At 47.1% G+C, this 14,223-nt stretch overlaps 1 protein-coding gene across 1 annotated transcript in view; it reads left to right on the forward strand.

Annotated features, from left to right (window-relative positions):
* The first annotated feature begins 1,004 nt into the window (after nucleotides 1-1,004).
* LOC119433495 (uncharacterized) overlaps nucleotides 1,005-14,223 on the forward strand; it is a 69,488-nt gene continuing 56,269 nt past the window's right edge. Inside the window, exon 1 of the mRNA XM_049659436.1 lies at nucleotides 1,005-1,146. Coding sequence (XP_049515393.1) covers nucleotides 1,077-1,146 — 70 coding nt within the window. The 5' untranslated portion in view covers nucleotides 1,005-1,076. The remainder of the gene's footprint in view (nucleotides 1,147-14,223) is intronic.

The following is a 14,223-nucleotide window of genomic DNA, read 5'->3' on the forward strand; positions in this document are numbered from 1 at the left end:
TGTATGTGTTGCTCCACTATGGCAGGTAAAATTCGCAAACCACTATTCTGGATTTGCGAATTTCCCAGAGGAAATGGTTCAGCTTTCGAACTCAGCTGGGTTTGAGCGGAGTGGGACAAGTTTCGGGACGCGTACGTACCGATATGTTTTCTAGGAACTCCATTACCATCATCCCTGCTGGTTGTATCAAGCAATGACGCTGCTCTCTTAAGTTACATCATTTATTTTAATGTACGAGCACCAGCGTCACTACCTCGCTCGTTCCAATTCAAACGCATAAAAATGCAACTCATAGTAATTGGGGTCGGTTCGAAACGTGTATGGCTTGATTGTACTGCTATTGAACGCTGCCACAGAGAGATGACGTGACACGTAGCCCACGGTAGTCACACGGATTCAGAAAGAACGAGTGCTGCACAGCCATGCTTCAGCGCGTGATAAGTTCTGTAACAAAATGAAAATAATATAGGATAGAGATAAAAAAAAGAAAGAGAGAGAGAAGAAACGGAGTACACAAAAGTTGAAACTCAGCGACTGGGTGTGTTCGCAGTGGAACAATATATCGAACAGTAGATTGGCGTGCGCACGCCACAAAAGGCGTGCCACCACATGAAAAGAGCCGTCAGCCGCTGAACCGTGGCCGCAGGGACAGTCGGTCCATCGAAGCTTCCCGGAAAGATCCGGGAAGAGCGGTGCGACCTGGCCACCGGAAGTCCCACATTTGAATGCCGCCGGCCGCCGCCGAGCGGGCCGCCATTGGCCCAGCGGGCAGCGTCCCGTGACGTCAGAGAGCGCGCTTTGCGCAACGGGCCAATGGCCACGCCGGAAGTCGCGACTCTGCCGCGAGTGAGCCACTGCGCGCGCGCGCGCGGTCGTCTTCCTACGGCGGGCCAAGTAAGGACGGTGCATGATTGCTGATGGTCGCTGAGCACGTTCCCTTGCTGTGTAACCCGCCGACTGACTGACTTACTCAATGACTGTGCCGTTGTTGGTGTGCCCTGTGGCGGGCTGATGTGAACAGCCCGGTGCCGGGGATGACGGACGCTTTTTGCTCGTAGACGGTGCTTCGGCCCAAGATGGTCTATAGCTGGTCCACCATGGTGCCCCTGGTCTCCTTTCTCGCGGCGCTAAGGATTTTGACCGAAGGTGAGTGCGGCAGGCAGTTTTCTCTTCGCTTCCTCCTTTCATGAGCGGCTTACTGTCGATACCGTCAACGTTCATTGCGCCCTGGTGCCCTACAACTCCCGGTAAGGCCACGTAATCAGTAACCCTGGTTCGGATGTATTCTAGGCAACAAATTTGCCGCTAACGCTCTGGGAGAGTCCGTATTATTGGTTCAGCTCTTCGTAAACCAAAATTGCCGCCGACGTACTGTAGTAAGATAACGTTCGTTCGCTGGCAATAAGCCAAGGTATTTTATACACGTTACAAAAGCGGCAAAAATCTATTTCGGTGAGAATTCTATGGCCATTGTTACAAACGAGAAGGCTCAAACACGGTTTCCTAAAGCTTTTGTTTACAATTACGCTCTCGAAATGTTTTACAAGTTGCTCGTAAGAAACGGTAAGGCTGAAGCTCAGTACAAAGAGAAGAACGCAGTGCTTGGATACGGTGTCAAGGGAAATATTCGCAACTGCAGTTGGCGTAACACGCCACTACAATAGCCGGAATAACGACTGAGTTTAGCTAAATAATTAACTAAATTTACGCTAGCACCCAGTCAGCCTGTTCGTCAACGTCACAATGTAACGTGAGGTTGAATGAGTCGAGAGTGTTGGGTGGACAGGTCCTGCTACGTGCAGGTGGTTAAACTGAGCATTAACGACCGCTCTCGGAATATGACATGGGTTCGTATAGATCTTTTCGGTTAGAGCGGTAAGTGAACCATGCTAGGAGTTAATGTTCTACAAAAAAAAAAGCGTCACTAATTGACGCTTTTTTTCCTTAATTGACCTTTTGTTCCAGATGCGCATGAATCAGAGGAGCATCCTCTCAGTTAACCAAAGGAGGTGGAATAAAAACAATCAGGTGCCATTGCTAGGTCATAACATCGGCGAACATAAGTGTTGCCGGGAAAAAAAAACTATTTACAAGCGTAAATCCACAGGAAATCGTTTAATCGGGTACAAGACAATCTATGAAGATAAATCGACAGCGAGCAAACGAGGGAAGCTCAGCATGGAGCCAACGTTTCGACAAGTGGACTTGTCTTCGTCCGGGCTAAGTCAGTTCTACGCCCGCACTTCCTTGCATTGAAGACTTCGCCCTGACACCTTCGCCCTGAGGAAGACGAGACCCCTCGTCGAAACGTTGGCACCTCCTCTGTGACTGTCCCCGTTTCGATGGAGCAAGAAAAGTGCGCGCGACTGCGCTCGAAGAACTGGGCGGTCGCCCCTTCACCGAGGAAAAAGTTCTAGGACACTGGTCCAGGCGGGTTGCGGCACTCAAGGTCTTGAGGGCTTTGCTGAAGTTCTTATTGGCTTGTGAATTGTGCGACCGACTTTGAATGTTTGAAGGGTCGCGTTATTGTGCGAATTTTTCTCACTTAATTTTTTATTTGTTGCTTCTATCACCTTACATTCCCTTTACCCCCTTCCCCAGCACAGGATAGCCAGCCGGTACTTAAGCTGGCTAACCTCCTTGTCTTTCCTTCCCTTTCTGTCTCTGTCTAGACTGACGCTTTTCTCCTGTTCGCTCATTGTCGGACCCTTCAGGTCACCATCTTCATGCGACCCTTTCGCATTGCTTCATTTATGACGATGCCACATAGTATAGCAATGCCTTCCTTGGAGCAATCTGTTTCACGAGTGACAGTAAATTTTGTACTGGCTGCGCTTAAGAATGTTTTTTTAAAGAAAAAATAATTCTGGGGTTTTAGCGGTCAAAACCACGATATGACTATGAGGCACGCTTTATTGGTGGACTGCAGATTAATTTTGACCACCTGTGGTTTTTTAACGTGCACCCAATGCACGGTACAGAGGCCTTCTTGTATTTCGCCCTCATCGAAATGCGTCCGCCGTGGCCGGGATTCGATCCCGCGCCCTCGGGATTAGCAGAGCAACGCCAATAGCCACTACGCCACAACGGAAGGTTTCTTTCTTTCTTTTTTTTTTCAGAAATCGAGATATAATGAGTAATAGTAATAAAATTGAAAGACGCCAGAATTGAACTGAAATGATCTCAGAACTGGAACTTAGAGGCGCTTCGCGACGAGAAAATCATGCAATAAAAGAAATATATATGAAAATATAAAAATCCAAATCGGCACCTAAGTTTGGTCGCGGTCACACGCTGCTCATTGAAAAACGGACTTTTTTTGCTATCTAGACGTATAACGTGTTCCTATCTTTTGTGCCATCTCAATTAGGCTTGGGCAATTTGGCGTCCGCTGTTACAGGAACAGGTTCATGCAGATAGTGCAATGACACTTGCCATAGTCAAAGAAGCCTGCTATCCGGTCATCCCGAGATTATCAGTCTGTAATATCTAAGGTTTCATGACAGTAATCAATTACGGAGGCTGCTTGTCCCAGTTAAAAAAAAAACACAACTGTGGCTCCAATCCACGCTGTGGAGGTGGTTGGACAGCGAAGCCGTAAACGACACCCACAACGATTACCCACTGTGACGCTACTTGAAATAACACACGTGGCTCTACAAAGAGTGAAACCAGAGGCAAGTGAAATGTACTTTACCACACCCTTTATTACTTCACAACGACATTATATTCACGCTGTTCTTCTGGTGTCATTACTTTGCGTGGTCTACCCATGGTAGCCTGGAATGCACTGAATGAGTTGCTAGACCGTGGTGACGTCACTACATGATTTCTAGGCTGTTGGATACTTTTCCACTCGGAGTAGCTTACGCAACCGTAATCTTTACCGGGAAACAGACACGGGAGAAGGAACGTGTTTCCCATTATTCGCAGACGTCATCAGCATACATTATACGGTTTGCACTTCAAACGAGGGTTTTGAATGACGTCAACTCCTTTCGAAGCAGCTGCAAACCTAATCTTTTAACCCGCCGTGGTTGCTCAGTGGCTATGGTGTTGGGCTGCTGAGCACGAGGTCGCGGGATCAAATCCCGGCCACGGCGGCCGCATTTCGATGGGGGTGAAATGCGAAAACACCCGTGTACTTAGATTTAGGTGCACGTTAAAGAACCCCAGGTGGTCCAAATTTCCGGAGTCCCCCACTACGGCGTGCCTCATAATCAGAACTGGTTTTGGCACGTAAAACCCCACAATTAAATTTTTTTAAAACCTAATCTTTACCGGAACGCATCGGAGGCTGTTCCCACACACGCGCCTTATCATCCATCATGTGGTTTTGATGCTTGTTTTGTGGTTTTTCTTTTGAGAACGAGTGATGAGCTGTATACTGTATGCCTGATTTCAAACGAGATATGCTGTTCGTATTCAATTTTCGGCCTGGCGTTTTTTGCTTACGCCAACGACACGAAAACTTCCTTGGCTGGTAGAGGTATACGGCTTCGCTGTAAAAAGTTGTGTTAGGGTTGTGTTAGGGATATCTAAACGACATCGCACTTTATAGGACAGTAGCAGATATGCAAAACAGCGGGGGATTCTAGCATTGCTGCGTGATACAGGCCTCAATAAGACTTCGTAAATTATTCCTCTAGTGCGTATCGCGCGCTGCGTGTCTGTGGTCTCTGCTGTCGTAATTTTCTCTCACTCAATTTCCTTTATATACCTCTTCATATATTGCACCCATAGTAGCATGCAAGACCTTTAGCTAGGCTTTCCCTCTCCAGTCATAATAATACGTTTCCCTTTATCCCAGACATCAACGAATAAATCATGTTTAATATTGTAGCTTTTTGGCACTTCAGACGAGGCACCAAGTGCTTAAAGAAGCGCTTCAGGCTAACGGTCAAAGAAGCATAAATGACAAAGAACACATCCTCACAACAAATGACCAATAAAAAGCGTACCATACCAGTTGGTGAAATGTGCTCTTAGTTTCGCGTTCTTCGGTTGCGCCATGTTCTTTTTATTTATTGATTGATTTATTTAAAAGCTTGACTTGCTCAAGTGTTTATTTAGTCTACAAAAACTAGCCTTAGTGAAATATTGGTTGCTCGTGTCTCAGAACATTTACTATCTTGCTGTTCACTTCGTTTCAATACGCGACTCGTTCTTAATTTACTACTAGTACTATACTTGAGATGCTAAGAGCTGACGCCGAATATTGAATAGCAATAACCAAATATTCAATGCATTGCAGCAAATGTTTGTCATGTCAGGCGGGCCTCAATTGTTCAGGTTTTGGTTAAAAGTACCCTGAAACATTTCTTTAAATTTTCTTTCAGACCTGCACACTGGAATGAGCGCTATGTGTTACGTGACTAGATTCCCGAAATAGTTTTTTTTTAATAAGGCCTCAATAAAAACCGAGATTGAAAAAGCGCATATTCCGGAGTCCCCAACTACGGCGTGCCTCATATAGTCAGATCGTGGTATTGGCTCGCAAAACCCCATAATTTTTAATAAAAAGCGCAACGCGTACTTTCCCGCATTATCCCTCAGAACAACGTTTCCATTCGGCTGGGGTGGCGTCGATAGCAATGCCTTGCTTATTGTTGCTTTTTTTTTACTTTTTCTTCTGTCCGTGGTGCATTTTTGGCAACCCTTCAAGGTGGGCGTCTTATGAGTGCCTGAGAGCAGAAATAAATAAATAAATAAATAAATAAATAAATAAATAAATAAATAAATAAATAAATAAATAAATAATAAGCAAGCTTTCGCTCAGGAGTACTCATGATCATGAACGATCGCCTAATGGCTTGCGTCCATAAGATGTCGCACGGGTCTATGATGTCATAGGCTAGGCCTATGACGTCACAGGGGCCTAGAAAGCAGCAGGAGAGAGAGTGAGAGAGAGAGAGCGATCGTGGGTGAGCGATGCGATATCGTGGCCCCGTGCTACATGCAAGGCAATAAAATTTGGCTCACAAATTCACAGCAGCATTATCTACCCGTTTCAGTCACGGTGTCTTCATATCGAGACGCAACGTACGTATGAATGGTCGGACTAGTGATGACATTTAAAAAATCTTGAACGTGGCGCTGAAACTAAACGTAGCCCACTGCTAACAATAAACAACGTCATAGGTCACTTTAGTACAGAGAGTACTGGAAAACAAAGGTAATTTAGGAGGTGTACCGTTAAGTTTGACAAGAATTGTGACGAGTTGCTCTGTATCACTGAACTTAACACGTGCTCTTTCTTGCATCAGAAAGTCCTCAACCCACTAATAACCGGTGCATCTAGTCGTAACAACGGTTTCAGTTCTTTTCATGATATAGCGCATCGCCTATAAAAGGTTAACTTTAATAATGAATTACTTTTGTAATGATGAAGGCTGGACTGAAGTGAAGGAAATATTCATGGTACAGGTCTAAACATTTTTCTTCAAAGTTTGCATCGTATTTCCAGGAAAAAAAAAATGTTTAGATTTGCAGGCCTTAAGAACACTAAATCATAATTCGTTACTGAGGGGCCTACAGATCTCTAACGTTGTCTTTTACAGTGTTCAAAAAGTGTCGCAGGGACCCCTTAAATCCATCCGGGCGTGTTACACCAACAGTAGTGTTCTTTAAGGGGGCGGAGGGGTTACCGCTTTTTGCTAAACACTTCTTTCAGCACTTCAGTGTTTTTGCTGCATTCACGCCATGAAAACTTTTAAGCGTGAACAGAGAGAGGAGGAGGAGAGAGAGATGAAAGGAGAAAGGCCGGGAGGTTAACCAGAACGGAATACCCGGTTTCCTACACTACACTGGGGAAAGCGGAAGGCAGAAAGGTAATAAGAAGAAAATAAGGATAGATACAATAGATTTTCTTTTGCATTGACCGATATGAAACACTTTATTTAACAACGCCACACGAAGTTTCCCTCGCCCGATTTCTATATTATGTTCAATGAGAGCCGTAAACAGCCTTGGAGAATGAAGGGTCGATAAATTAAGCTTTTCGGGACAAACTGCTCAGATTCGTAGTATCGTGTGGAAGCTAAAGCAACCGGTCTTCTTTGTTATCTTTACAAGTTCTTTTGGATCTTTTTTCGTCTCCACTGTATACTGCACTGTCAAGATAACGGTATGCACTTGCAATGATCTGTTACACAGAAAAATCAACCCAGTACACCTTTCTTATGATGTAACTCCTAAAGATATCGTACGCTCTCAAAATTCAGATCTTCGTATTACAGTATTTCTCGCATCTTTAAAACATAACGGGTGGTGTAATATGCATTATAGATGTATTTAGGAGGGAGCCAACATGTCAGGATTGTACCGTTTCACGGATTTATTTCGGCAGCCAATGATTAAAATCAAATCAGCTTTGTCGTCCAGATCATCCGGTTTGTCTACTAGGCTAAAACCTGCTGTCGACAGCCTAAACCCCATCATTGGTTGCATTTTTCTCATTACTGACACTTTCAATTATATTGTCGGTGCTTTATGGACTTGCGCACAAAGTAAAAAGAAATTTAGGACGTGCCAATTTCGTTTCATTTCCTTTTTTTTGTGGTTTTTGTTTTAGATTGACTGTCCAAGGAGCACGTTTGCGGAAACAGCGTTTTTTTTTTTTCGTTTTTTTTTTTTTTTTTTTTTGCCGCGACGTTCTGTATCGTCTCGAGACGTGTTATAGTATTTTAACCATTTAACGATTCATTCTTTGTGGTGAAGCGGAAGAGAAAATATGATGACCAAATATATGTATGCTGTCGATGCTGTCGTGATGTCGATGCTGGAGTGAAGCCGATGATGTGACGACGACGCCGCATGACAACAAATATGTGACGAAGGAAATGACGGAGCTGGAATGACGACCATTGCCTGACGACAACGATATGACGACAGTTGAATCGCTACGACAAAATAACGACGACGGAACGACCGTGACGGCCACTCTGTTATCACGTCGCGATGACGTAAATGGCATGATGACAAGAGAAAGAGGACGACAGAACGTCGATGACGGTATGACGGTGGTGACTCGAAGGTGGCGGCGTGATGACAAGGATGTGACAAAGCAGTGACAGCGACAGAGTGAAAACGGCAGCAGGATGATATAAGGAAGGCAGGGATGTTAACCAGTCAGGAGTACGGTTGGCTACGCTACGCTGGGGGAAGGGAGAAGGGGAGAGAAGGAAGGGAGACAGAGCGAGAGGGTGGGGGTACGGAGACGTGCACGGACCGTACTGCAGAGTCAAAGGAGAAGGATGATGATGAGAAGAAAACGAAGGACAATGAGATAAAGGAGATAAAATTGCAACGATGGAATGGTGCACGTCGGCAGGACAACAACGGCGTGTTGGACTTGAAGCTCACGTCCGCGCTTACGTGCCTCACCTGCCACCGTGGGCCGCCGCCGTTATTCGCACCATATCCGGTGTTTGTTTGCAATGTGTCCAATACCGGCCATTCGTGCAAGACTATAGCCAGCAGGGATGTCAAGGGTACGACGACGAAATTACTTTCAGTATTATCCACGCATTCAGCAAGACCTGTTCGGCAAAACAACAGCCAGCAGCAGCAGCAGCAGCGGTAAAGTCGAAGGAAAGCTTCGTTTTAATACTTCCCTATTACATGAAAATAAGTAAATCAAGCCACAATAGCATTGCAAATAAGTCACATTGTATGAAATCAGCAACAAAAGCGCTATAAAATCAAATCACATTTATCTCTCATTATATTTTTTACGAGGAAATCATTTATGGAGCCCGCGTGATATAGACGAGGGCACATGGAGGGTCGCTGTTAGTCGAATATGTTAGAAGCCCCGTGAACACTGTTTTGGTCCACATGGTTGAAGGGCTTTGTGCCCATTTTCTCGACCACTGAAAACTAGTTTGCCACAAACCACGTCGTATGTGATTGCTAGGCGCGGGTACAGGACTAAGCTATGAATATATTACCTATCGCAAGCACGTTCTCCGTGTTTCTCATAGGCGAAATGAATCGTCGGCCTGGAGCACTGTTTTACGAGACTTGTCGTCTTCAGGGTGTTGACAAAGACTATACGAAGATGCATTGTCCCCCCCCTCCTTCTACAGGGCCCTGGCGAAGATAAGTCCTCTTGCGGAAACGTTACCTCCAGACTTCGGATGCGTTTTCGTCTTATAGTAGCCTTTATCGAGAAAACAAAGACGCCTTGTCTTTGTCAGGAGCCCAGTGAAGAGAGGTCCTCCTGTATAAACGTTACCTACATGCTTCGAAGGTGTCTTCGTCTTGTAGGAGCTTTTATCAATAAAACAAATGTACCCTGGCATTGAGTCCTTCTGTCGAGACGTTGCTTCCATGCTTAGACGACGTCTTCGTATTGCAGGAGCCTTTATCGACAGAACAACCACGTCTCACCTTCGTCGGTGCCCTGACAAGAAAATAAAGAAAAGAAAAGAAAAAGGTCATCTTGTCAAAGCATTGCCGCTGGTTTTGAAGGTGTTGTCGTCTTACAGGGGCCTTTATCGACAAGACCGAGACGCCTTGTCTTCTACAACGCCTTGACTAAGACAAGCCTCCTTTTTGTAACGTTGCTTCCAGACTGACACTGTTCGACCACTGTTGTATACACATGGAGTCCGAATCTTTCTCCCAAACAAACGTTTTCTCTGGATTTCACCCGTCGTTGCACTTTTGTAAAAAACTTGCATACGAATGCCTCCTCTGCACAAATCGTCTCCTAAAGAACAATATCTGCTGGAACTAGGATATGCATCTTGTTCATGAACAGGAAAAGAAAAAAAATTGCTTATCCCACGCGCTGTGGGAGTCGGTTTAAGCGAAGCTTTCATTGGTGTTTGCGAAGACCACTGTTCCTGCTTAGCGACTATTTGCAAGTAGAGACCACAAGACCCAGTTGGACATTTTTACTGGGAACTACCTCCCTCAACAGAATGTCGTTGCGCTCGATCATGCACAAGCCACGGACGACGACGAAGGAATCACGACAATAGAAAGACGATGACGGCTCGAAGATGGCGGCACGATGGCAGCGACATGGCAACGCAGTAAGTGACCGAGTGAAAGCGACTGAAGCATAACGATGACATGACAACGAAGGTGTGATCATAATGACATGAAGGCTATGAAATGGCGACGACAGCATTGCAACGACGGCGTGTTGGTGTTGGAGCTCCCGTCCACGCTTACGTGCATTACCTACCACCGCAAGCAGCCTTAATTCGCACTGGTTCCGGTGTTTTTTTTTTCCCCTATGTCCGGTACCGGCCAATCGTGGAGACTGCAACCAGCCTGCAGTGATGACAATGGTCTGACGACGACAGGCGTGACGACCACATTAGCAGCAGTGGGAAATTCAAAGGAAGATGCGAAGAAAGCTTGCTTTAAAATATTGGCAAGCGGATACACGATCCTCATCACTGATGATGTCATATGTACTACACTGGCGCATGGTCCTAGTACCGCGTGCGTTCACAACTGCCCACTCAACAACCTCATGACTTGCGTCGGATATTACAGATACTAATTAGTATCCTCTTCATTTTCCCTTAGATTATCACTGAATTAACCATCATTTTCCTTGGATTATGCATTTCGCCTCTGAAACCGCATGCATTGGTGCCGATGTAGCATTTCAGGCTTAAAATGTAACTTACTCTAACATACTGCACCTCATAGACAAAACAAATCACGGAACCACATGTGCGTTATTAGGGCTAAGCTCAGCACAGATTACACTTGATTAGATCAGACAGACAGACGATAGGTGGATAGATTTCGCCCACTGCCTCCCCCGCCCTCTGTTTCTTTCTTTTTTAACACGAAGGTGTTTTATGCCGGGGTCCACCAAGACTTCACTGACGTATTTCCGTCACGGAAATACGTCACACGAACATACACGAACATAATACAAAGAAAGAAACCAGAAGAAAAAGTTCCACAAACATGCAAAATTTGGAAATCGAACCCACGACCTCTCCGTCCGCGACGATAGATCGCCGAGCGTTTAACCCATTGCGCCACAAACGCATTTGCAGAGAGCTACACAGACGCGCCTTATATATCTAACACTCCTCCGTGTACCCGCGCTCTTGCTCGGGGCGGTGCCGCCGCCTACGAGCAGAAAAGAGAAGTACTGCATTATGACACTAACGCGCACCGACAGTGAACGCTTCGGTGGTCTCAGCACTACGACGCCTCGATGCCAGCATTCGAAGGGACGCTGGCATCAAGAAGCACTACCAACGCCACCTAGGTGGCGTTGGTAGCGTTGGGAGCACAGCGGAGCGTGGTCTCCGCAATTAGCTCTGAAAATGTTTCTGAAGTTGATCGCGGAGGCTGCAATTACGACGCGCTGTACGCGCTGATTTGACTCGGTGACGATTCAGTTACGTGCTTTGTCTTGCGCGTTGTATTAGTGTGTCAGTTACGTGCTTCGTCTTTCGCGTTGTGCTAGCGTGTGCAGCGTAGTGCAGCTTCCATATGCACGACGGTTGCTCATGGTCATCGACGTTGGTAGTCGTGATGGAGGAGACGTGCCACCAGGCGTCAGCGTGGGTGCATCAACGCCTAAGGGCGCTTTAGCCACAAAACACCAATAGACATTATATATCAATGTGCAATAAACATTACACTACTTCTGTGAAGACACGTTTCACTTTCGTGTTCTATACCGATTCCTATATAAGAGGGATCAACCACATTTTTTTTTTGCTCTCTCTCTCTTCTCCTTCATTACATAGCCAGGGTGTTGACTCCGGCAGGTTTGATGCCTTCAGGTAGCAAGCATACCAAGGTTTATTGGACAGCTCTCTGCTCGTAAAAGTTCACGTACTACGTGACGCCAGCGTTAAAAAACACAAATGCGCCACATCCGCCGCAACAGATGTAAGTGACACTGGCTATTCGATTGGCATCCGATTGCAAGAAATATGATGTACACAGGCGACGAGCACACAAACGGCACATTATACCCACGGACACGCGCATAGCCTCATTAAGACCTGTATAAATCTGAGAAACCAGAAGCGACTTGGCAGCGCACGAACATGGGAGAAGGGTGGGGAAACGATGTGTGCCATGGGTGTTGGTCGGGCACTCGTACTCCCAGCGCCGTATCGCAGCCCCTGTTTCCCTTCAAAGCTGCCGGAGAAAGCTTACGCGTGCGCATGCAGCTCAACGACCGTGCCCCGCATGGAGTTGCTGCTGTTTCTAGCAACGGCGGAAGCCAGCGAGGCTGTGCAGCGCCACTGTGCTGTTATCTTTTTTTCTTCTCGACCCTCCACGTCATTCAACGGCAGGGACAAAATTTTCAGACATTCCACACACGCGCAGCCGCACTCAAAAAGATAAAAAGTGTCGAAAGAGGTGCGCTTCAAAGCGGGGGGTCGCCCGCGGACCGGGCGATGACAAAAAAGGGCATTTTCTTTATTTCCGCTCCCGCGATCGAATAAACAGACAAAAAAAACGACGGGTTTAAAAAAGATACCGCTGGCTGCAGTCGGGGCCGAAAGGACTGAAAAGACGCTACACTGGGCGCACACACACGTACACACACACCGCTCGCACGCCAGTGCTCGTTCGCATAGAAAAAAGAACTCGGCGCGTTGCAGGCACCAATGCACTTACGAAATGCCGCAGCCAGTGTCCACAGAGAGCGACGTGAAAGGAGGGGGGGGGGGGGGGGTACTGCGAACGCTGTGTGGCTTGTGGAGAAAGGGGGAGGGAGGGAGGTGACTCCGCTGGCCGGACGTCCGGAGCGGCGGGACGCTCTATTCAGGAAGCGACCGGCAGCGGGCGCGTCCTCAGCCCGGAAGCGCGGAGGGGGCAATTAAGCGTGCACGGTTAACCGTTATACGCGCTACCCCGTACCACCGCGCGGGACCAGGCGCGGCCTGCCGCCGCCACCTCAGAGTTGGCAGTGCGCACCCGCGAACTACTACTGACAGTCACAGGTTAGCGCGTAATTACTGACAAATTGAGTCCCGAGAGCTGCATTTCGAATTGTGCTGTCCGTGCCGGAAGGCAGTGCTCTATATAGGAGAGGTGTCAATGCCACTGAGTAAATGGCGGTCGTTTTACAGTGCATAGTGTCAGGTCGCTGGTTCGACTCACTGTCGGCGGCGGCCGATGAGGGCAGAACGCAAGTACGTCAGTATAGTCAAATTTACGGCTTCTTCGACTGGTCATTGGTGAGCGGTCCAGCAGTGCTTCAATGTAGAGTAAGAGAGCATTCGGCTGTACCTTGAGTACAAGTGCATGTGCTCTAACGGTGATGACCAGCCGTTATTATACATATCAGAATCGGCATAGACTCGTATAACAAATGCTAGTTGCTGCCTTACACGACATTTGAGCCACTGCTGGAGCGGATCTGAAGATACCGATGGAAAAGATCGTTAAGGAAGATACTGAATAATCCCGGGCGGTCAAGATTAGTCCTAGACCCCACTCTACCGGGTCTGTCACTCTCATAGCTCAAATGTTGCTTCGGGATGATATACCCAACCCCATGGGGTTTAGCAACAAACTAAATGCTTAGTAGACTTAAACTTTAGAGGTTTTATAACCCGTGAAATTCGCTTCCTATGCCAAGAGGTTTCTCTCTCTCTCTCTCTTTTTGTCTATGACAATGAGACAGGCGTGGCCAGAGAAATTGGTTTCTACTTGGGAGCTGAGGAGTAGCCATTCTTGAGTACGCGCCACGTCCACTCAACCTTGTGCTGCGTTTCCTTCGTTCACGTTTAGTTCGCTAGGCGTCGCTACAACAGCTCCGCAAGACTCGACAATGAGGTGTTCCTGGCTAATTCAGGCTCGCGTCTGGGACGTGTTCACGTCTACAAAAGATGCCCGGCTCTTCGCGCACTGCTGGTATGGTTGAAGGCGATTGGCGCAAGCCAAGATGTAACCACAACGACACAACGTTAGACAAGAGCGCGTAACAACATCGAGAAGTGTTCAACGCTATACTTGACAATAGCGAGAGCAAGCATAAACTGAGAGCACGCGGTGTGCTAGCAAGTAGGAAACTACGCAAGATGAGAAGGAGGGAGGGATGTGCTGCGATTGGTTGGAGCCTTGAGGACACGGAACCACACGGTCATTCGCAGATGCCGTCAGCGCGACATTCTAAGCAAGGAACGCGAAATAGTGCAGGAAGGCAGGGAGCACAACCCTAGTTGCGCAATCTCGCGCAGTGCGGAGACAGAGCTTTCACGCCGTTCGGTA

This window comes from Dermacentor silvarum, chromosome 11 (genome assembly GCF_013339745.2).
Source record: "Dermacentor silvarum isolate Dsil-2018 chromosome 11, BIME_Dsil_1.4, whole genome shotgun sequence".
Taxonomy (NCBI): domain Eukaryota; kingdom Metazoa; phylum Arthropoda; class Arachnida; order Ixodida; family Ixodidae; genus Dermacentor; species Dermacentor silvarum.